The sequence below is a fragment of the Naumovozyma castellii genome, chromosome 3 (assembly GCF_000237345.1).
Source record: "Naumovozyma castellii chromosome 3, complete genome".
NCBI classification, from domain to species: Eukaryota; Fungi; Ascomycota; class Saccharomycetes; order Saccharomycetales; family Saccharomycetaceae; genus Naumovozyma; species Naumovozyma castellii.
The window spans coordinates 1153455-1175795 of NC_016493.1; the positions used below are offsets into that span (position 1 = coordinate 1153455).

The window sequence follows — 22341 nt, forward strand, 5'->3', positions numbered from 1 at the left end:
CATATCAAAAAAACAGATAGAAAAAGGAAAATAACCACAATGGGATGGAACTTCTCAACTTGAACGCACCACCTTCATGTACAGACGTAACAATGTTAATGGCCGATTGAGTAGAAGAGATACTGCTCTTGGCGGTCAAAGTTTCTGAGCTGGAGACATGAACCGCTGCGGCCGCAACCGTGTTTAAAGTACTACCAGAATTGGAAGATAAAGTTGTGTAAGAGGAAGCATAAGAGATTCTTGGTGAAAGGTTTGTGCCACTTATTATTACTGAGGTATATCTTGGTTTCGTTTCCGTTTCTGTGGCAACACTGTCAGATTTTTTGATTGTCAATTTGCTTCCCTTAGCAACACTAGCTTGAGCATTTGATTTCATACTTCCTATGGAATTAGTAGACATCAAAGTTTTTCCACTATAGACCGTTGTATCTACGTTGTCGACATCGGTTAGATCCGATTGAATTTGTGACGTTGCTCTCCCTGATTCCTTTGTGTAGGAAGTTGATTTGAGGGTCTTGGTCAATGTATGTCCGGATGTTAAAACACCGGTCGAATCAGTAACACTTGCCTTGTATGTTTCTCTTGTGGTACTCTTAGTAGTAGGCAGTAGCGAGGTTGATGTATATAATATTGTTTCAAGCGTTACAGTACGTTTAGTTGACGAACATATTTGGGTTGGCGTACCCGCATCTAAAGATATTACTACAACAGTTGATGTAACGTCATCTGTTTTATAGACGTGCTCGGTTGTTATTAATGTTTTGTTAAATACAACTGTGGAGTTTACAATGTTGGTGATAATAGTAGTCCTTGGAATTGTGGTGATTTTAGAAATAAGTAACGAGACAGTACTAGTAGTATTTTTAATAAATGGGATTGTTTGCGTATTGGTATAAATATTCAAATATTTATCGGTATATTTGGCAGTCTCATTAATGGTAACTGTTACAGGAACGAGCAGGTCACTCATTTTTGTTGTGAAAAATACATCAGTTGTATTGAAAACGTTAGTTTTCATTATTGTTCTGAAATAAGTAGACGTTATTGGGGTCACTGATGTAACAGTCCTTGTCACTTTCAATTCATCAGTCATAGTTTTATTGGAAGTAACTGTTAAACTATTTGTTCTACTGAAAATATCTGTAGAAGTTAATACAGTAGTTACTTTGACAGTTTGAGGAATCACTGTCGTTGCTGTAAGCATAACTGTACTAACGCCAGTGACATTCTTGGTGACTGGGATAATTAAAGTAGAAGTTTGAAATTCGAGTGATCTGTCAATAGTTTTAATGACCTTCGTTAATGTTGATGTTACCGGAATCATGCTTTGTACCGTGTTCGTTGTTAAGTATATGCTGGTCGTATTATAGGTTTGAGTTATTATCCTTGTCAGTAGTTCCGTCCTAGTGGCAGGAATCAAGTTGGTTAAAAGAACTGTGGAGTTAAGTAGCCCTACAGAAGTAGTATGGTCTAGCAAAGTGATTGTGGTATTGTACAAATGTGTGAGATTTATAATAGCTGTCGAAATCGTGGTCTGCGGAATTATGGATGTGGATATTACGTTCATAACTTGTGTTCTTGTGAAGTTTTTAACTAATGTTGTTATGAATGTTGAAGTTTGGACCTCTAGTGATACATCCGTAGTTATCAAAGTTTGGGTTAATGTTGAAGTGGTTGGTATTATTATTTGCAAGGTACTGGTAGATGTTGACAAACTTCTTAGCATAATAACATGGGTCGATGTTTCGGTACGAATTTCCGTTCTATTTAATGCTATGACAGCGGTTAGTATATCCGTGGATGTTACCCTTTCAGTAGAAGTTACCAACCTAGTAGCATTGAGTACCCTTGTTGAAGTCCATACATTTGTCAAAATAGTCGTCTGGGGAATGATTGAGATGCTTGTCAAGCTCACAATAGTAGTACTAGTAACATTCGAGGTCATAGGGACAGTTAGAGTAGAAGTCTGGACCTCAAGTGACTTGTCAGTAGTCTTGAACGTCGCAACGGTTACAGACGTCACTGGAACAATCGTTTCAGAGGTGCTAACAGTAACAAGCGTGCTCGTAGCATTGAATATCTGGGTCGTAACCTGTGTCTGTACTGTCGTCTGCGTTATGGGAACCACGGTTGTTAAACGATCAATCGTTGTTATCTCTACTGTCGAAGTATGGTAATCCTCCACAATTATTGTACTATAAAATACTCTAGTCGAACTCATTACATTAGTTGATGTTACAATTTGTGGAATAGTTGTAGTTGTTGTCAAAGTATGTGTTTCTGTGTTTGTTACATTAGTAGTGAATGGAATTGTCAGTGTAGATGTTTCAATTTCCAAAGATTTGTCTGTCACCTTGACAATTTGAATAGATGTAGACGTGATTGGCAGAACTGTCTCAAATGTTGTAGTCGTCTCAAATGTAGTTGTTTCGTTGAACGTTTGAACTGTTGTTTTGGTCATCATCTCAATGGTAGTAATTGGTACTATTGAGGTTAAAATGTCTGTGCTAGTCAAGTGATCTGTTACTATCATTGTTGTGTTAAATGTGTTTGTGGTGGTGAATATATTCGTTGAAAAAACAGTTTTTGGCAAAATAGTCAAGGATGTTGACGTCAATGTATTTGTTCTTGTAACGTTGATAGTGGTTGGAATAATCAAAGTAGAAGTCTGAATTTGAAGTAGCCTATCTGTGCTTGTAACAAGCTGTACCATGGTAGAAGTAACAGGTATGATGCTTTCAACTGTATTTACTGTTGTAAGAGTTTTTGTATTATTGGCGGTTTGTGTATTTACCTGAGTAACAACATCAGTTTGGGTGGTGGAAACAACTGAAGTAATAATATTTGTATGAGTTACTGCATCGATATTAGTAATATCTATGGTTCGGTCAATTGTTCTTGTAACATCTGTTGTCCTAGGAACTAGAGTAAAAGAGGTGACCAATTGCGTAACATTCATTGTACGTGGGACCGTCATTGTAGTGTAGTATGGAGATGTCGTGACAAACGTAGAGGTCAAAGTTATCAAGATTAATGATGTTTCATCCCTTGTGCTTGTAAACACAGTCGTTTCGGTTGTTTTAAATGTTTCGGTGAGCTCAGACGTTTCTGTTACCTGTTCTACCAATTGTGAAGTAACTGTTTTGATAACATTACTTGTTATTGTTTCATATATATCATTTGTTTTGGTCACATGGTCAGTATACGTTCGATAATCGGTTAATTGTTCTGTTTCATAAATGGTAAGAGGAACGCTATTAGTTACATTAATTGTTTCAATAACTTTGTTCAAAACCTGAGTAGTTGAGGTGATTAAATTTGTTTCGGTTATCGTAGTCGTTTCTTCAACTGTGGTGGTTGCCGTCATGGTATTAGTTTGAGTAAATGTAACAGTGTTTGTCTCTGTTGTTGATACCTCTTTAGTAATTGTTTTCGTAATGGAATTAGTCACTTCATTGGTTTGAACTTTGGTATTAGTTATTTCTGCAGTTTTTGTCATGTACATTGTTTGAATGAGTTGAGTAGTCTCAGTGTCAAAAATTGTATTTGTCATATTGATTTCATGAGTATGAAAGATGGTATTAGTGAAATTTTCAAGTTGAGTTATTTTATCTGTAAAGGTAACAGATATAGTATTTGTAACAGTGATATCATTAAGATTTGTTGTTGCAAAGGTCTCTGTGATGGGAATCGTTGTGAACACAGTCTCGGTAAGAATTGCCCTGTCAGCAAAAGTTGAAGGAACCACAGAAGAAGGAATAGTTTCGTCTCTCTTGAAGGTCACGGTAATACAAGTGGGACAAATATACGACGTGAAGTGTTTAGTCTGCTTTAATGTCATAGTAGATAATGATTCAGCCTCGGTAATAGTTACACATGTTGGACAAATATATGAGGTAAATTTTTTGGTTTGCTTTAATGTCGTTGTTGATAATGCATGTGCCTGTACTATTATTGTACTTAAAAGAAACAGATTCCTTAGCAGCATTCTCTTTGTTATTAGATCGATGATTCCTTTCTCATGCTATAAAGTGAGAAGGGGAACCATGGGCATCGAATGCACTTTACTTCCTTCTTTTGTTTATATAGCATGTGCGTACCAGCTCCGATGAGTTCATTCATGCCCATTGACATATGCATAGGAGTTGGAAAAACCCTTGCCTACGGATAGGAGTGTGCATTAATTGTTGGTCTGTGAATATCGATGCCACGTGGTTTTCTTAGGAAACTGCTCGAGTACTGGTCATCCTAGCGCCCATTGTAGATTAAATTTGTTCTCTGCAGGGTTATTCTCGCATAATGGATTTGCAAAGATTAGTTTCAATTGAGGTTTTTCGATCGCATGAAATTTTTTCATTTTTTTAATCGGAACGCGGATCGTGTAATGTCCCAAAAGGGTAATTTACATGCATATTTGTATTAAAGTTTTTTCTTTAAAGATTTGGTAGACAAAAATGAACAATTCTTCCTTTGTTTCATTTTTTCATTGTAGTTTCTACAGATTCTTCTTAGGCATTCAAAAAAAGTAGTAGAAAACCAAGATTTAAGTTAAACTCATAAGATGAAAAGATTTTTTTTAAGACAAAGTAACGCAATCTAGAAGTTTCATGTATTTAAGTTTTAGTCAGTTGTCTTTCCAGGGTGCGAGAGCACATAAAAGGTTATATATCGGTTTTTCGATAATATGGGTGTGATAGTTTATTAAAGTATAGCCGAGTTTTTTTGAAGGCAACTCTTCAAGAGGAACTCAGCTTAAATCTCTTTAATTTGGCCATAAAAGTTGAAAAGTAAATTTTGAATCTTCAATGTAGAGGTTTTTGTTGATTGGGAGTGGGTAATTCTCTAAAAAATATTTATTCAAAAAGAATTATTTATTTTCATTTTAGAAATAAGGAAGTAAGCTCAATTTGGAAATTGTGATATAAGTAAATGTTCAAAATTCAAAAATAAATAAAAACTTTTTATCATATTTAAAATACCATTGCAAAGTAACTATAGGCTATACATTGATTAAATTATCTAAGAGCCTTAAATCGCCACGACCTCTTGTTTATTGCAGTTTAAAAAAAAGTATCGAACGATTTCCGAAGGCCGACAAATGGACCTGATATAGGGAGTGAGTTACCACATAGTTCTGTTACAAGTGATTTTAATTAACAGCATTTACTTAGCTGTAAACTTTCAGTTGGGTTTTAAACTTTCAACTGAGTGGAAGAGAGATCAGGATTTTCTTAGATGTGCGGGAGAGGCAGTGCTTTTGATTAAAAACCAGCAAAAACAAATTACCGATGAGAAACATGATCTACCTGATCAACCAGCAATGAGAATTGAGGTAAATTTGGGGATTTCATAGATGGTGGAACATTTCTCAGGTTGAAACTTTCCCGCCTGGAAGAAGTAATTGAATTAAATGAACCTCTTGGTGTTCTTGGTTGTTGCTTAACTGTATAATTGACATTATGTGACGTTAAAGTAGTTTCATCCTCATCATCAGTGATGATTGCACTTTCATCTTTCAAAACTAGTTTCTTTGCCGTGATCAATTGTTGGTTCTTTTGATTTAGTTGTTTTCTTAGTTGTAAATTTTCCATCTTTAATGCTTCCATTTCTCTCAATAATCTAACGACAATGGCATCTTGTTCATTTTCCATTTCATTAATTATCTCCTCTCGTGATAACCTTCTCTTTACTGTGACATTCTTGGGGGAGGAAGGATCCAGTCTGGATAATACTAGATTGGAGGAACTTTTTTTCATCTTTCCAATACAATTATTGCTGTTCTTTATTGGCATGTGAGGGGGTTACGCTTTTGCTTTTGTTACGTAAAGTCTTTGATCTGTATATAAACATACGAAGGGGAAAACAAGAAATTAGAGTAGAGAATGAGACTGGTCGATATCTCGGTTTAAATAGAGCAGTCCTGGATAAGGATGGATCAGGAAAGGGCAGGACGATATCCCAGTCTTGGCATCCATCCATCCATCCATCCATTACTCATCGAGGGAACGGAAGCGAACCGAACCAAATAGCTCATCGTGGAAAAGATAAGAACGCAAATCTGGGGACAAAGAAGGAATTGTTGGAGAACGTGGATTAATATGGCCATTTACCCGTCGTTTTGGATTACGTGGGGGACAAAATGATAGGAAATGGCGCGATAAGCCTAAGAAAAAGACTTATCACGCGGTGGCTTTGCTGACCAAGCACATTTGTCGCTTGTCTCAACAAACACACTTTGAAATCTTCAGAGTTCTTGTGGACTTTGCTGACACATACGAACCAATTCTCCAACGCATTTGAGGCTGTGCAAAACAGTCGCTGTAGTGATTTAATTTCAGTTCGTTAAATGTAATGTAAAGTAAAGGGCCAATTAACCGGTTTAGGGAATACGGAATTCCTACGTATAACAACCAAGATGTAGCCGTATTTATCGATGCCTCTGGAATCCCAGAAAAACTTTGTAGAGATAATTAAGCATTTCAAGTAGGCTAAGTTGATGCAGAACATTGCTGTAGCCAATGTAATATGGCCAACTTCTATATACATCTCTTACAAACAAGCCAAGATATTTTCTCGTATGGCATTATACGTAAAATGAAAACAAGCGCACCAAAAGTTGTCTTTTAACGTTGTTAGGTTGGATCATAAAACTTAACTTCTAAATCAAGTTACAAAGGGCAAATTTACCACCGAAGAAATGGCGAAACGTAGCAACCAACTCAACATAAGGAATGACGCCAATCTTGTGCTGGTTTGCAAATCTCTCACCAATTCAACGTAGTTACAGTTAAGTGCGATCAAGGATGTCAACATCTGAAATATTCAGGTTGAGTATTGGAATTCGTTATTTATTGTTTTATGTTTGAGATTATTAGTTATTTATTAGACTATCTGTCCTTTTACATTTGTTACTTACTCCATACATAATTCTCTCAGAGTCTCCTTGTTTTTATATATTCACGACAATCTCTTAATTTCCTTGTCCATCTTCCTAATACGAAAAGTCTTAACGACAAGGATGCTTAATATCCTTAGGAAATAAATCCTAGTCTACAACAGACTAGTTTAGCAACAAAGCGCCATGCTGAAGGCGAGGGCACACGGTTATCTTGAAATATTTATTTGCGAGTTCAACCCTATCGCGTGCTTAGTAACTCAAATAACTTAATGATATACATTCCAGGTGACCTATTTAATTTTTCGAACTAAGGTCATTCACAGGGATAGTGTTGGGGCCCGTTCTTCTAAAGGATTTATTGTTAAAGTTGTGGTTCCTATAGTTACTTCTTCCATTACTTCTACAGGTTGAGGACATGTGATCAGCGTACTAAATCCGCCATAACCTGTTTTACATGTGGAAGAGAAGGTCACACGTCCTCAACATGTAGAAGTAGCGGAAGAAGTAACTATAGAAATCACACCTTTAACAATAAATCCTTTAGAAGGACGGGACCCAACACTATCCCAGTAAATGATCTTAGTGCAAAAAATTAAATAGGTCACCTGTAGTTTATATCAATAAATTATTTGTATCACTGCAAGGTGACCACTCTTTATCTTCTTCTCCAAAAGAACAATTAACTAAAAGTATCGAGGAAAACGAGCAAAAATCGTTAATCAGCGAGTTACCCCACACCAAGATCCGTTTTCCCAACAAACAAAAAGTACAAGCATTGATAGATACGGGAGCCAGTTCTAACTTCATCGACCCACATTGGGCAAAGAAAGTCGATGTCCACACTTCAAAACTAAAATATCCAATACGCTGTAAAGTAGGAGATGGAACCACAACTGAAATAAGTGAAACCTGCCAATTGAAATTCAACATCGGTAATCAACAATTCTCCGAATGGGCGTGTCCTTATCACTCTGGTACTTAATGTCTAAAACATTCCAAAACTCTTCGTATGAGTCAAATGTGGTGTTCTTTAACCAGTTTGCAGCATCTCCCTCAAAGTAGTTGTACATGCCGGCCATAAATTGTTCATCGGTGACTGTGAATATCTTTTTGTTTCCAATTATTTTGCCTTTCCAACTAAAGTAGTTGCTGGCTTTACCATCGAAGCATGGTGTTGTTTTTAAAAAGTTTACCATACAGGATTGACTTCCTGGAATAGTTTGAGGTTCAGGGCTCATGGTTAAATTTGTTGAAGGGTTTGGTGATGATGATTGGCTAGATTGATTAGTGTCTGATAGGCTCATTGATTAATACTTTCTGATATGGATTGAACTGCGGCGCTACCAATTGTGCACTATGAGCTTCTTAAAAATGATCTTTTGGAGCTAATTATATTCGGACTTGATAGCTAAGAATCTAGTGGTCCTCTCAATAAATAATAACTAATATATACTAATATACAATACTGGGAGTAAAATGAAATACATAAATTTAGTTCTAATTTTCTCTTCCTTTTATACTTTTACTTTTCCTCTGTCAAATCCTATCTCTTTAACTCACTGCTACTAAACTTCCTTTCTTTCCTTCTACGGTTATCTAACAGATTAACACTTTTCTCATTAAAAACTCGCACAACTGTTCATTCTAGGTTTCACTTCTTCACCATATTTTCTTACTAACGTAGTGTTTCATATTTCTTCATTTCCTTTCCTGAATAGGTAAACTTATTAATAATCTAGATTTAACACACCGTTCCAGAGGTCATGACCCTCGGTGATAACAGGACATTCTAAAACTCTGTACGACTTGATTAGGGAACACTAATCGGAACACAAAAGAAAACCCGTACAGCTTGGCTGCCGAAATACATGGCCAGCCGGAACATAGAGATGCCTGTTCATAATATAATAAATCATCAACGTTTGTTGGTAAACTTAATATAATAAATCATCAACCTTAGTTGGTACACACAATAGAATTAAACATCAACATTCGTTGGTAATCGTAAATAATTCAAATAAATCGGATATCTCACACAACTCACAAATAAGTAGGTTTCGTGGTCTAGTCGGTTATGGCATCTGCTTAACACGCAGAACGTCCCCAGTTCGATCCTGGGCGAAATCAATGTTATTTTTTTCATATCTAAAGAAACGGTCTGGTTGAAGGTTAATACTTTCATTATTTTTGTCTGGAATATTTAGATTAGTCTAATTATAAGCTCTATTCTTCAAGAAATTAGAAAATTCTTCATTGTGAGCATTGGGGAATAGTTTTGGTGTTTCAGTTTGGTATTTAGAGAGGCAACCAAGCAATTCCTCTATCTTCGGCTTACACGACCAGACGTACCCCATACTTTCAAACTTAATTGCGATTTGTTCTTGATGGTTGTCCATTAAAGTGTCATTGACACATATTATCAATGGTTTTTTCAATCGGAGCGAATCCAGTATCGATCCTGTACCTGCATGGGAAATAACCAACGTGGCATCTCTTTCAATGCACTCTTGAATATTAGAAGAGAAGGGGAACCCAAATATCTCAAAGTTACCATCATTAAGAAGTGTATAACCTGTAATCTTTGGAGTTCCATAATCTGAAGCTTGAACGGGAGATTCCTTTGGAAATAGTCTACCCAAACTTTTCAATTGCTTAGTAAATCCCTCCTCATAGCCTTTGCCAAATTGTATTATCAACCGTTTGAATTCCATACGAATTAATCGATTGGTAAATTCGGGACTCAGTATACAATTTATCAGCTGAGGAAAGGGTACTGTGGCCCCACATGTAACAAACAACGTTTTCTTTACCATACCACCTCTAACGAATTCACTCCCACCTACAAAACTCGTTACTCTCACCTATTGGAGCCTTTTCCTTAATTGTTAGATTGTCACTATGTAACGTTTTGTCATTGAAAATCGCCTATCGTCATGGACGGTGACAAAATGAAATTTTTTTGAGCGTGAAAAATTTTCGATGGCCTTGTCGTCTGATAGTTTCCAGTGCTAGTGCAACCGAATCTATACGTAGATAACTTGGATGATATTAATAAGTTGTTTAGATATCTACTTTTCTCATTCAATTTCAATATAAAGAGAACATTACCGATACTCACATTACTATAATGTCTGAACAAGTGGAAACAAAACTTGCTGTAGGCGAGACTAACCCTGAAGATGTTAGAAGATCATTCATCGAACAGGTGAAAGCTCGTAAGGCTGCTCTGGAGAAGAAGAAGCAGTTAGAACAGGAAGCTGCAGCAGCTGCAGCTGCTGCCGCTCAAGAATCTGCCAAGGAAACTGAACCCGTTGCTGAAGCTACACCAATTGCCGAGGAAACTAAATCCGAGGAACCAGAGACTCCAAAGGCAGATGAAGCTCCAAAACAATTAACATTTGCTGAAAGATTAAAATTGAAGAAGCAAGCCGCTGCAGAATCTGCTGCATCTGCTGCTCCAGTTGAGAAACAGGAAGAGAAGGAAGATACCCCAGCTGAATCTGCTCAAGATGTTCAATCGAAGCAAGGTGATGAAGATGAAGAAAAGAAGGAAACTGAAGGTGAAGAAGCAAAACCAGAAGAAACTGAAGCTCAATCCGAGAAAACTGAAGAAACTGAAGTTGAAGATGAAAATACATTGACTGTCAGTAAATTGTTGACAAGATTAGCTGAAGTACCTCCTATCGATGACATTTTCACTTTTAAATACCCTGAAGGCATTGAAGGACCAAGTCCGTTGTACAAAAAGGAAACTGTTAAATATACTTATGGTCCAACTTTCTTATTACAATTCAAAGATACATTTAAAGTTAAAGCTGATGAAGCCTGGGTCAAAAGTACTGCATCTAAAGTGGTTATCCCACCTGGCATGGGGAAGGGAAACAGATCTAGAGAACCAAGTAACAGATTTGGTGGTCGCGGTGGTGACTTCAGAAACAATTCTGGAAGAGGTATGGATGATAGATCAAACTCAAGAGCCTCTTCTAAAAGAAAGTCCAGAAGAAATATGGATGACAGAAGATCAAATAGATCCTACACAAACAGAAAGGAACGTGAGATGGGTAGAAGAGAAGAAGAAACACCAAAGGAAGAAGTTGCTCCATTTGTACCAAGTGCGAACAGATGGATACCAAAGTCTAAGGCTAAGAAAACTGAAAAGAAATTTGCTCCAGATGGTGTTACTGAATTGCTAGAAAAGGAAGACGTTGAAAGAAAGATGAAATCATTATTAAACAAATTGACTTTAGAAAAATTCGACCCTATTTCTACTGAAATATTAGAAATTGCCAATCAATCAAGATGGGAAAAGGAAGGTGAGACTTTGAAATTAGTCATTGAACAAATTTTCCTTAAGGCCTGTGATGAACCTCATTGGTCATCTATGTATGCCCAATTATGTGGTAAAGTTGTTAAAGATCTAAGTCCTGAAATTGCAGATGAAACCAATGAAGGTAAGACCGGACCTAAATTAATTTTACACTACTTAGTAGCAAGATGTCATACTGAATTTCAAAAAGGTTGGACTGATAAGTTGCCAACTAATGAAGATGGTACTCCATTAGAGCCAGAAATGATGTCAGATGAATATTATCAAGCTGCTTCAGCTAAAAGAAGAGGTTTAGGTTTAGTCCGTTTTATTGGGTTCTTATATTGTCTAAATCTTTTGACAGGTAAGATGATGTTCGAATGTTTCCGTAGATTAATGAAGGATTTAACTGATTCTCCAAGTGAGGAAACTTTGGAATCTGTCGTTGAATTATTGACCACGGTCGGTGCTCAATTTGAAACTGATACATTTAGAGCTGGTGATGCCACTTTGGAAGGCTCTGCTCTACTTGATAGTTTATTCCAATTAATACAACATGTTATTGATAACGAACCTATAACGAGTAGAATCAAATTCAAATTGATTGACATTCAAGAATTAAGAGGAAAGAAGAACTGGGACAACGGTAAGAAAGACAGTGGTCCAAAAACCATTACACAAATTCATGAGGAGGAAGAAAGAGCTCGTCAATTGAAAAATAACTCAAGGTCTAATTCCAGACGTGTAAATAATTCTAACAGAGGTTCAAGAAGAGATAGGGATAGAAGTGAAAGAAGCGATAGAGATCGTCCTAGAGATAGAGACCATGCTCCAGTCTCTAAGGACAGTTTCACTACCACTAGATCATTCTCCCAAAGAAACAACTCCAGGGCTCCACCTCCAAAGGAAGAACCTAAGACAGCAGCTCCTGCTGCTACAAACATGTTCAGTGCATTAATGGACGATAACGACGACGAAGAGTAAGGGAACTGGTTATAATATGGATTAATTTTTTATATGGTAAAATCCTTACAACCTAATTAAAAGATAAAACTGAACTGTTTTTATCAAATAAATCATTTAATGACTTTGGAAATTCATGAATTATTTATTAACATGCACTTGTAGCATCGCCACATCATTATCATACATACCTGTTATTAATAGACTACCCCTTTGTATAATTGTATATTTCATTTGTTATAATAATTTCTCACAGGAAAGAAAACTAAATCTTATTAGACAATTATTGAAAGCTTAACAAAGTATAACAAATAACACTAGACTATATGCTATTTTCTATATCAAACCTCATCTAAATTTTGAATACACTTTTCTCGGAGCGCTTACGTTATCATCGAAACTAAAAGGAAATTGCTTGATAAAGAAGAAATTCCACCTTAACAATCAGAACGATAACGAAGAAGCACTATAAGAAAGGGATCTGAATACGCTAAAAATGGATCTCCCTGATACAGACTCTAAGGCAATGGTGCTCCTTATGGGGTTAAGAAGGTATGCCCATTTTCTTCAATCTTAAACAATATGTGAATAATCTTGTTTCATCATACTAACGAGTACATCATCATTTTTTCATAGATGCGGTAAATCATCAATCTGTAAGGTGGTATTTCATAATATGCAACCTTTAGATACTCTATATTTAGAGTCGACATCCAATCCATATCTAGAACATTTTTCCACCCTAATTGATCTTGCAGTAATGGAATTGCCAGGGCAACTAAATTATTTCGAACCAAGTTATGATTCTGAGAGACTATTTAAGAGTGTTGGGGCATTGGTGTATGTTATTGACTCACAAGATGAATATATGAATGCTATTACAAACTTGGCAATGATTATGGAATACGCATATAAGGTTAATCCTGCAATTAACGTCGAAGTTCTTATTCATAAAGTGGATGGTCTAAGTGAGGACTTCAAAGCCGATGCTCAACGTGAAATAATGCAGCGTACAGGGGAAGAACTGCTTGAGTTGGGATTGGATGGGGTTCAAGTATCCTTTTACCTAACTTCCATTTTCGATCATTCCATTTACGAAGCGTTCTCTAGGATAATTCAAAAACTAATACCGGAAATATCTTATCTAGAAAACATGCTTGATAATTTGATTCAACATTCGAAAATTGATAAGGCATTTTTATTTGACATAAACTCCAAGATATATGTATCTACTGATTCAAATCCCGTTGATATCCAGACTTATGAAGTATGTGCTGAATTTGTGGATGTAACAATTGATCTTTTTGACTTATATAAAACGGCAGGTGCCAGAAATAATTCCAAGGCGATTAAAAACAAAGAAACAACCCCAGAATTAAAGAATGTTGCTCAGTTAGGGAACGATCTTATAATATATTTGAGACAAATGATACGAGGCCTCGCTCTTGTTGCAGTGATTAGACCTAATGGAACGGATATGGAAAGTTGTTTAACCGTTGCTGACTATAATGTTGATATATTTAAGAAGGGATTAGAACAGATTTGGAAGTCTTCTAGAGTAACGCCTCAAGAGGAGTCAATAAATTCATAATTCTCAAGTAGTATAGAATAATTAATAGCACTAAAATAATAATCATTGCTGTAGGGGTGGTTAAAAAATCCTGTTAGTCCTTCGTTAAAGTTACACGAATGTAAAGAAGGGATAGATATCTCCTTGATGTTTATCTATTATTAGCTTGAGAGGTTAAGTAATGTTATTGCTGCAGATCATGTGCCCATTGTTCTGAGAACCGGCGCAGTGACGAAAAAGGATAATTCCATAAATTGCGGGGAGGTTGGCCGAGTGGTTTAAGGCGTCAGATTTAGGTTCTTTAAGAAATATTCTGATATCTTCGGATGCGTGGGTTCGAACCCCACACCTCTCATAATTTTTTTAATTTTTTCATTAATATATGTTTACTTGGCTTTCTGAAGAGTAACATTGTGTTTACATGAACTTTTGTTACAACTATATGGATGTCCATGATCTTGTCCTATCATTTGTTTCCAAGCAATGTCCAAGAAAGCATTGAAAAAAATACTTCTTTTGCAAAGGGCGAAATATTTCATGTGAAAAATCGCTAGTAATGCCAGTGACTTTTTATTCTTTTTGTTTTAAAAAACTCCTCTCCAAAAGACACTACATATTCTTTTGTTGAATAATTAATTATTACTGAACCTCTTCAACGTTCAGATATTTCTGACTTTAGACGATAACATGTCTACATATACGTTGGCATCTTCTTGTTAACACCAATAAAAAATCTTGAAGAAAACTGGTTTAGTTAACTTCTTTGCCATTGAAGTGTACATATCATGATTGTTACATTGCCTTCCCGAAAGACATAAATAAATCAATAAAAATGGTAATGACGCAGAGGATTAACGACAAGGAAAATAAATAAGAACTACATTTTCCTGTAGCCTTTTCCACCACCAAGATGGGGGTATAATTTGACAAGCAATTACATATCTTTCTCCTGACTTTAAATGCATAATAGTGATGATGCAATAATGTTCACAAAAGAAATTAAACATGCCGACCAAATTATAAAGGGCCTGTAGGAAAACTTACGTTAATAGGATCACAATGAAAAGAAGTTGGGAAATGAATGAATAACTATACTGTGATATTATCTTGGTAGAAGACTATTATGGGGTAGGGAACAGTCACAAACTCAAAAAGGTCCCAACTTTAAAGAGGCAACTGAACACAAGGTGACGCATCAAAACAAAAGTGTCAACATGAAATAAAGAAGATAGGTGAAAAAAAAAAGAAAAAAATGGAACAGACGAAGTAGAAAGATTTTTGACATATAAATAGCAGGGAAATTGCTGCTAATATATGAAGAAGAATGGAAGGAACTGTGTTGTTACGGCGAATATGAAGCATATCATCATAGTAGAGATATAAAACACTCACTTCGTGTAAAGGAATATGCTGTGTCAGAATTATGACGTCATCGAACGATGATGATAGAACCAAATGGAAATAGGTGCAACGAAAAAGAAAAATTGAAACAGATGAAGTAAAATCCCAGACATATAAATATCGAACTTTACGTGGAATCGAAGATTGAAAATGAAGTAAAATTTATAGTAAGTCCTGGATATTGATTGTGTTAAGAGTAATCCTTTAATTCAAAGTATTCTTAGTTATATTACGTAAGTAATATATATTAATATAAATAAATACCCAAAGGGTCCAGCAGTCAAAGACGTCCCAACATGGTAGCTTATATACGTTAGCATATGACATAGTGTCCAATACAATGCAACCCTCTACTTGCATACTAAGTGGTCTGACACGTCCGGTGATCGATCGGATCGTGTCCCTCCGAAGGTGGCCAACCAACGGTTACCCGTATTAAAAGACTTATAACAAACGGTTATGGATACTGTGTAATAACGCTAACAGATTGAATAGTTTTTTTTTTAAATAGATAGCGAGAATTAAAGAAATATTTGAATTATAAAGCATAATGAATACTGAAATGAACCATCCAGAATCTACTAATATCTTGGAACAAGAAACTGTTTTATTTAAAATATCTAAGAGTTTTACTAAAAGAATAAAATCTTGTCCGTAAAAATGAAATTTCACAAATTGATCTCTTGGCCCAGTTGGTTAAGGCACGGTGCTAATAACGCCGGGATCAGCGGTTCGATCCCGCTAGAGATCATATTTTTCTGTCCTCTCAGTTTTTTTTTACTAGTGCCATCAAAATTAAATATAATAAACTAAAGTCATGAATGTTATCTTTTAGAAGGTAAATAGTTTATATGAATAAGAATGTAATATATCTTTTTTATATATAGATATTAGTTATTTCAATGCATTTGTCAGGTAGGCAGAAGATCAGTCATACTCTCAAATGACCCGATACGGTTTCAATATCCTCACTATTATTGTCACTTGAAATAACGACGGGCCTTAGAAAGGTCCCTTGCTCCACCTTCCTTATACTGTTGTTTCTGACATTTATATCCAAATGTTGCTTTGGAGCGTAAGCATTTTTCAAAATAGAGTGCTGTTTGAGTGCGGCAGATGAAGATTTGATGGCTTTCATGTAAGCTGTTTTCGTATAAGTAAAAGACATTGTTTTTTATATTTGTTGTGTGTTGTGTGTGTATCTATGTATCCAAGCAAGAAGAGAGAACGATTTTCAGTCAAGTCTACAAGAGAGCATGACTGTCCTTTTATAGATTTGCGAACATGTCTATTGCCACCCTGATGACAGTCTGGCTTATCTGACTAGTAACATTAAAGAAACGAAAGTGTGATTTAATGACTGTAAAGGTAACAAACACAACCGTTATCTGTATTCAATGAGATTTCATCCTGATAAACTAGCACCCGTCTGTCCGACACCGCCTCTTTCGGCGCAACGGCTAACAATACAATGACTGACTCGATTACGTAATCGTTGGAATAGGGGACACTTAACACTTTATTTTTGATTTTTGTGTCTTTTTGGGCATCCACGGAACCAAAACTGAGACTTTCTATCTATCTATCTATCATGCGTTTATGACTATTAATTATTAACAGAACTGTCCCTTACGTAACGTAGTATTTCCTATATAGTCAATTAGCCAAATAATTTAGCGGATTGTTTATTCTTGCCAAATTTAAGAATGTGGCCCCCATCCTCCGAGGCTTCATTGGATGGGCGATGGTGGTGATGGTGGTGATGGTGATGGAAATGTTCATTTTGATTTATACCTTCCATGTTACCCTCTTCATCTGTCGTATCGCTTAAGATGTCATTGCTTGAATTCATCGCACTATTTGTACTTTCTAATCTTGGCTCAGCTTTCAATGATAATTGATATTGCTTCTCAATGTGAGGCATACTTTCTAAAGAATCTTGAATCATACCTTCAAGGTCATCCAAACGTTTCAATTTATAATGAAATCTTTTGAAGCTTAAAATATCTTCAATGATATCCACTATTCTTGATCTCTTGCTGAAATTTATAATATCTGTCGTACCATGAAGAAACTCGGGGTTACCCACAAATGTAAAGGTTAGGTCAGACAAATAAATACCAAAAAATGGGATACACGGAACATCCTTTACTAATTTCAAAGATTCACGATACTTAATAAAATTTCTCTTGGAATCCATTAAACTGTTCAATTTCTTTAAACTTTTCTTGATTTCAACTGGTATCTTGGACCAAGTTTTCTTCAATCTAAAGATTGGTGAAGAATATAATGCTGAGACAATAGCTGTCATCGACGAGAAATTATTCAAATCTTTACAATGCTCCGCAACGGTAATGAAATATTGGATCAATTTGGAACGTTTCTTCACATCCATGTGTCTAACAATGGTATATGATACAAAGTTCGTTAAAGAGTTTGCATTCATAATAAATTTAGAAATGTTTCTTGAACCGCCCATATTACAATACTTAGACCCCCATGCTCTATCAAGACATTCAAACATTGTGATCTCCAAATAAAGTTCATGTTCTCTAATGGTTAATTGTTGAGCATAAACGTACGGATCAATATCAAGTAATTTGGAATGTGATGATTTTAATAAATTAGCTGTTGGATTCAACGCGGATGAAAGTGATAAAGTCTTTACCGCACTAATTGCGGATTTGTCATTAGATGTCATGGTAGTGGAAGAGTCCACGGAAAATGACGTATGAGGAGATGTGAATTCATTCTTTTCACTATCTGATTTATCTTCATCCGACATATTAAGAATATTTTCATTGATATTTTGTAACAAATTTTCTGCACCAGAAATGTTTTCACTAATGGCAAAATTAGCAAAATTGGATAGTGCTGATAATCCAGATTCGTGATAATTAGGTGTCCAGTATTGTTGTAAGAAAGTATTCATAATGGTAACCACTCGGCATTTAATGGGTGTTAGTTTCTTCTCCACCCATATGTTGTATTCATCAAAACTTAACCCTTCCGGTGGTGAAAGATTATACCTGTAAATTAATGCATAAAAAAATTCCTTCGTCGTCATTATACTTCTAAAGGTGATTAACATAACAACACTAAATGCCGGATCAATCAATTTATGACTGGTTAAATGCTCAATTAACGCCTCCTTTGTACCACCTCTAATTCTACCTCTTAAATCATAAACTAAATTGGATTCATATTCGGATTGCAAGAACCAAGGAGTATCATCACTTGCGGCATCAGAGTCCTTGGTGGATGGTTGATCACTATCTTCGTCTGCGACAGCATTGCTTTCAATTTCGTCTAGATAATCATCCTCCACTGCAACATCATTCATATCATTATCCAATTCATCTTCTGAGTTATAGTCTGAAGAATAATCAAACCACCTTTCTTGTTCACCTCTTAATAATTCTGTCGTCAAATCATTCTTCATCATTCTAGCAGCATAATTTAATAAATTCTCCCTTTCCTCGATCAATTGTTCGACGATAATACATGATATATTAGCTATCTCCACATATTTCTCACACGCATCCTTGAAATCATCAGTAATACTTAGAAATTGTTCTTTGTTAACCTCTACATCTTGATCCAGCAATGTTTTGTAAAGGTCATTTGCAACTTTTTCATTTTTCTTAGTTATTTGCTTAGTATTACCATGTTCTGAACTGGCGCCCATTAAGGAAATAGGTTCATAACAACCGATTTTATAGTTCGATTTCATAGAAGAGAAAACATATGGATCTTGCAAGGTTGTTTGTTGTGTAGACATGATTAATCTAATGACAACGTCATGGAATGCCTGTTTCACATCAAAAAATTCTGTCAAGACTGTAGAGATTGAAGACATGGCATGCTTCAAGAATTCTTCACTTTCTAAATCCAATATATCAGGTGGATTCTTTATTAATCGTTTCAAATTGATGAAAATAGTCAAATCTAAGCTTTCCAAAATTTCCATAAGGATAATATTTTGATTAATCTGTTCATATGTCTTCGAATTTAATTCCAAGTTACGAGCTTTAGTCATAGGCCCTGTCATCTTCTGCAATTCGTCTCCACTAGCACCATTAAACTTTTCATATATTTCTCCAGAGACTTTCTTCATTGCATTTAGAGTTCCATAATTCAATGGATAATTGGATTTCCTCTTTGAGACTCTGGATCTAGAAAAGGTCCTATCATGTGAAGGCCTATTGAAAAATGTAGAGTTTGTTGCAGATGAATGCATTATGGCACTTAATGTAGATGATAAACCACCAGCACCTCTTGGAATCGTAGAGGATGCTCCAGTGGAACTTTGCTCAGGAGATAACTCACTCATACTATTAACACTATGACCTGATGCTAATGCGATTGCATCAGCCATCTTTGGGGGCAATCCTGATATCGAAGAGGTTGTAGAACGACGGAGAAATGATTCACTACTGTTTGAATTAGTTGTATTACCGGTTCCAAATTTAGAAGCATAAATAAATGGTGAAAAAGGGTTTGACCACGAACCACCACTAAATGAACCTTTGAAAAACCTCGGTAATATTTGCGGTAAAATAAGAGAATCATTAGCTAACACCGAGGTTTGTAAAAGGTGATGCAAAGTTTGGACATTTTTATAAAATTTGAGAAATTCATGATCTATGATTTCAAAAATTGATTTAACCATATGTCTGGGATCCCTAGTGGATGTCGTTGGTGTCGCATTTAATGAAGGATCCGTTGTTTCATTGGGAACAGATGTTCTCGGCGTGGTCACATTTGCAAAACGCTTGTTTGTATCAAATAAGAAAGAGTTATCAATATCCATGATAGAACCTCTAGTTCTAGCTGCCGTCAACGTTTCATTTGTACTCGTACTGATGTTCCTCTTTGAATTGTTATTAGTACTACCGATAAATGTTTTCGTTTTGGGAGAATTACCAACAGATAAATCTTCTTCATCGTCATCGTCACCATTTTCTGTTGTGGGAGTATTCAAATTTGAATTCATGTTTGGAATTGATTGAGTCGCCCTATTGTCGTCTGTACTCAATATTAAAGAACTCCCAATAGAATCGAAATAAATCCTTGATGTTATGCTGATTTTGGATAAGGATGAAATTAAATTTTTCAAAATTTTCTTTACATCTTTATTATAATTCTTGGCCTTTATTTGTTGTTGCGTCAGTCTACAGGATAATTGTGTGAATACTATTAAATTTGACATCCAATTGAAAGATCTAATAAAATTGAAACGATCGTTGCTAATAAACATATCATGTGTCATCTTGGTATAATGTATGGTTAAATCTTGTAACTCTGACCACAATTTAATATCTCTCGAATGCTGATAAAACAAATCTGATTTCGAAAGAATGGCACGATGGGGCAAATGTAAAGGTTGTTGTGACATAACTTCTAAATTTGCCTGTGACGACAGTTTCTGTTGTGAATTGGAAGTCGATATTGTGGTATCCTTTGATGTGATACTTTCCTCTCTGTCTTTATTATCCTTACTTTCAGCAATCTTCTGATTTCTCTTGCTGTTCTTATGATTATCACCGGAATTTTTCGATTTGTATATGGTTTCCACGTTGGATAAATCCCGGGGGGTCAAATCTACTAGATGATCATCCTGTGGGAATTTCAAGCTTTCCTTATGTCCATTGTTATTATTTTTCTTAGATTTCAAATCTAACTCATTAGTTTGACACATGGGTAATTCTGAACAATAAATATCCAATTTCTTATTATAATAAAGTAATTTTACATCGTTACCATCATTCGATAATGTTGGGACGGGAGTCCATGTAAATGCAGATTTTGAACGAATGGAAGTGACTATCATTTGTACCTCCTCGAGAGATAAAACGGTAATCTTATTATTTGTGGACCCATTTTTGCTTTGCCTATTTGATTGTTCATTAGATGGTACTTGCAAGGGATCTACTGGTATATAATTATCACCACTATTTTTTTTGCTTGGTGTTGTCGTCGTTGCCGTTTCGTTACTGTTTTCATTAAATGTGGGTGGAAGGGATGCAAATGATGTGTGCCTGGAACTTCGTCTACTTTTACTCTTATTTCCAGCCACATACGTTGTTGGTAAATTCAAAAAAGTGCTATCATTATTACTGTTTGCATTAGTATTAGATGGATCATCAGAAATGACATTTAATGCAGCACTACCTCGCCTTGAACTCTTATTCGAAAAGGAGCCAAATTTCCTATGGAAATAATTATATGATGAACTCTCCTTTAAAGGGCGAGTATATGTTTGAGGAAACCAGCCTCTATTTATATTAGTGTTGTTGTTATCATTAATGGTTAACCCATCCCACCATCCTGAATTATTTTTATTTAAAACATATATGGTATCTCCTTGTTGGAATGATAAATGTTGATTACTCTTCTTTAGTGGGTAATTGAAGTCAAATAGTGCCACTACGATGTCAATGGGACGAACTCCACCAGATTGTGCATTACTAATGCTCATGGAGGCAGCACCTCCCGTCATGGAAGACGATGTTGAGGATGCTAAGGAGGAATTCTGCGACACAGCGGATGCCTTCCGCTGTCGAGGCAAAGTGGATACACTAGAAGACCTTGATGTGTTGCGAGATGATGGGTTTGTTCCTGACATTGGTCCCTCATCTTGGTCAGGTTTGGCAACAGAATTTTTCGTTGTTTTCTTAACACCTCCCATTTCAGTGGTTCAATATAATTCAGTTCAACTCGGCCCTTGATGATAATATATACTCCAGATAAGGGCTGATAGCTTGCCTATGATGTAGTGCTTGGGGTTTTGTAAGTGAGAGCGAATAAATTCTGGAAGGTCCCAAACCAAAATTAGCGAAGTAGACTTGATATGTGACGGAGTTTGAAACCTGTAGTACCCCTTCGTTTCCTGGAGAGTCGTTATATGATTAAGTACCAGCTATGAACCAAAGTGAACAGGTAGATCTCCCTGTTTTATTTACTCCTGGTTTTTGATTTTCCCTCTGCTTATTCTCGACGATCGCGAAAATTTTTCTTGAAGGCTATATTACGTAAGCGTCGCATATGACTCGGTAGTATAATCATAGTCAAGATGGACAAAGAAATAAGAAGAGCAAAAGCCAAAGTTAAGAATATGTAGATGAGGAATGTATGTAACTAAATAACAATATCAATAATTTATAAAAAGGTAGAAAAAATAAATAAAAAGTGTAATAATCA

The 22341-nt window shown here is 35.8% G+C and overlaps 6 protein-coding genes and 3 non-coding genes across 9 annotated transcripts; 5 read left to right on the forward strand and 4 right to left on the reverse strand.

Annotated features, from left to right (window-relative positions):
- Positions 1–4: 4 nt before the first annotated feature.
- Positions 5–3988, reverse strand: NCAS0C05660 (uncharacterized protein; the record flags this gene model as incomplete). Its single annotated transcript, XM_003675872.1, has 1 exon — positions 5–3988. The coding sequence occupies one exon, from the start codon at positions 3986–3988 to the stop codon at positions 5–7; it is 3984 nt and encodes a 1327-aa protein (XP_003675920.1).
- A 1294-nt stretch (positions 3989–5282) lies between these two features.
- Positions 5283–5792, reverse strand: RTS3 (Rts3p; the record flags this gene model as incomplete). The annotated part of the gene is made up of 1 exon (XM_003675873.1): positions 5283–5792. One exon carries the CDS (start codon positions 5790–5792, stop codon positions 5283–5285), a length of 510 nt encoding a protein of 169 aa, XP_003675921.1.
- Positions 5793–8951: 3159 nt separating this feature from the next.
- On the forward strand, positions 8952–9025 carry NCAS0Ctrna1V. Its single transcript has one exon. It is a non-coding gene; the product is annotated as a tRNA-Val (tRNA).
- Positions 9026–9108: 83 nt separating this feature from the next.
- On the reverse strand, positions 9109–9711 carry ALG13 (N-acetylglucosaminyldiphosphodolichol N-acetylglucosaminyltransferase catalytic subunit ALG13; the record flags this gene model as incomplete). The annotated part of the gene is made up of 1 exon (XM_003675874.1): positions 9109–9711. One exon carries the CDS (start codon positions 9709–9711, stop codon positions 9109–9111), a length of 603 nt encoding a protein of 200 aa, XP_003675922.1.
- Positions 9712–10025: 314 nt separating this feature from the next.
- Positions 10026–12188, forward strand: TIF4631 (translation initiation factor eIF4G; the record flags this gene model as incomplete). Its single annotated transcript, XM_003675875.1, has 1 exon — positions 10026–12188. The coding sequence occupies one exon, from the start codon at positions 10026–10028 to the stop codon at positions 12186–12188; it is 2163 nt and encodes a 720-aa protein (XP_003675923.1).
- Positions 12189–12843: 655 nt separating this feature from the next.
- GTR2 (Gtr2p) lies at positions 12844–13758 on the forward strand (the record flags this gene model as incomplete). Its single annotated transcript, XM_003675876.1, has 1 exon — positions 12844–13758. The coding sequence occupies one exon, from the start codon at positions 12844–12846 to the stop codon at positions 13756–13758; it is 915 nt and encodes a 304-aa protein (XP_003675924.1).
- Positions 13759–13996: 238 nt separating this feature from the next.
- On the forward strand, positions 13997–14092 carry NCAS0Ctrna3L. Its single transcript is given in 2 exon segments — positions 13997–14035; positions 14048–14092. It is a non-coding gene; the product is annotated as a tRNA-Leu (tRNA).
- A 1723-nt stretch (positions 14093–15815) lies between these two features.
- NCAS0Ctrna3I lies at positions 15816–15889 on the forward strand. The gene has a single exon. It is a non-coding gene; the product is annotated as a tRNA-Ile (tRNA).
- Positions 15890–16798: 909 nt separating this feature from the next.
- Positions 16799–21829, reverse strand: NCAS0C05710 (uncharacterized protein; the record flags this gene model as incomplete). Its single annotated transcript, XM_003675877.1, has 1 exon — positions 16799–21829. The coding sequence occupies one exon, from the start codon at positions 21827–21829 to the stop codon at positions 16799–16801; it is 5031 nt and encodes a 1676-aa protein (XP_003675925.1).
- Between the last annotated feature and the right edge of the window lie 512 nt (positions 21830–22341).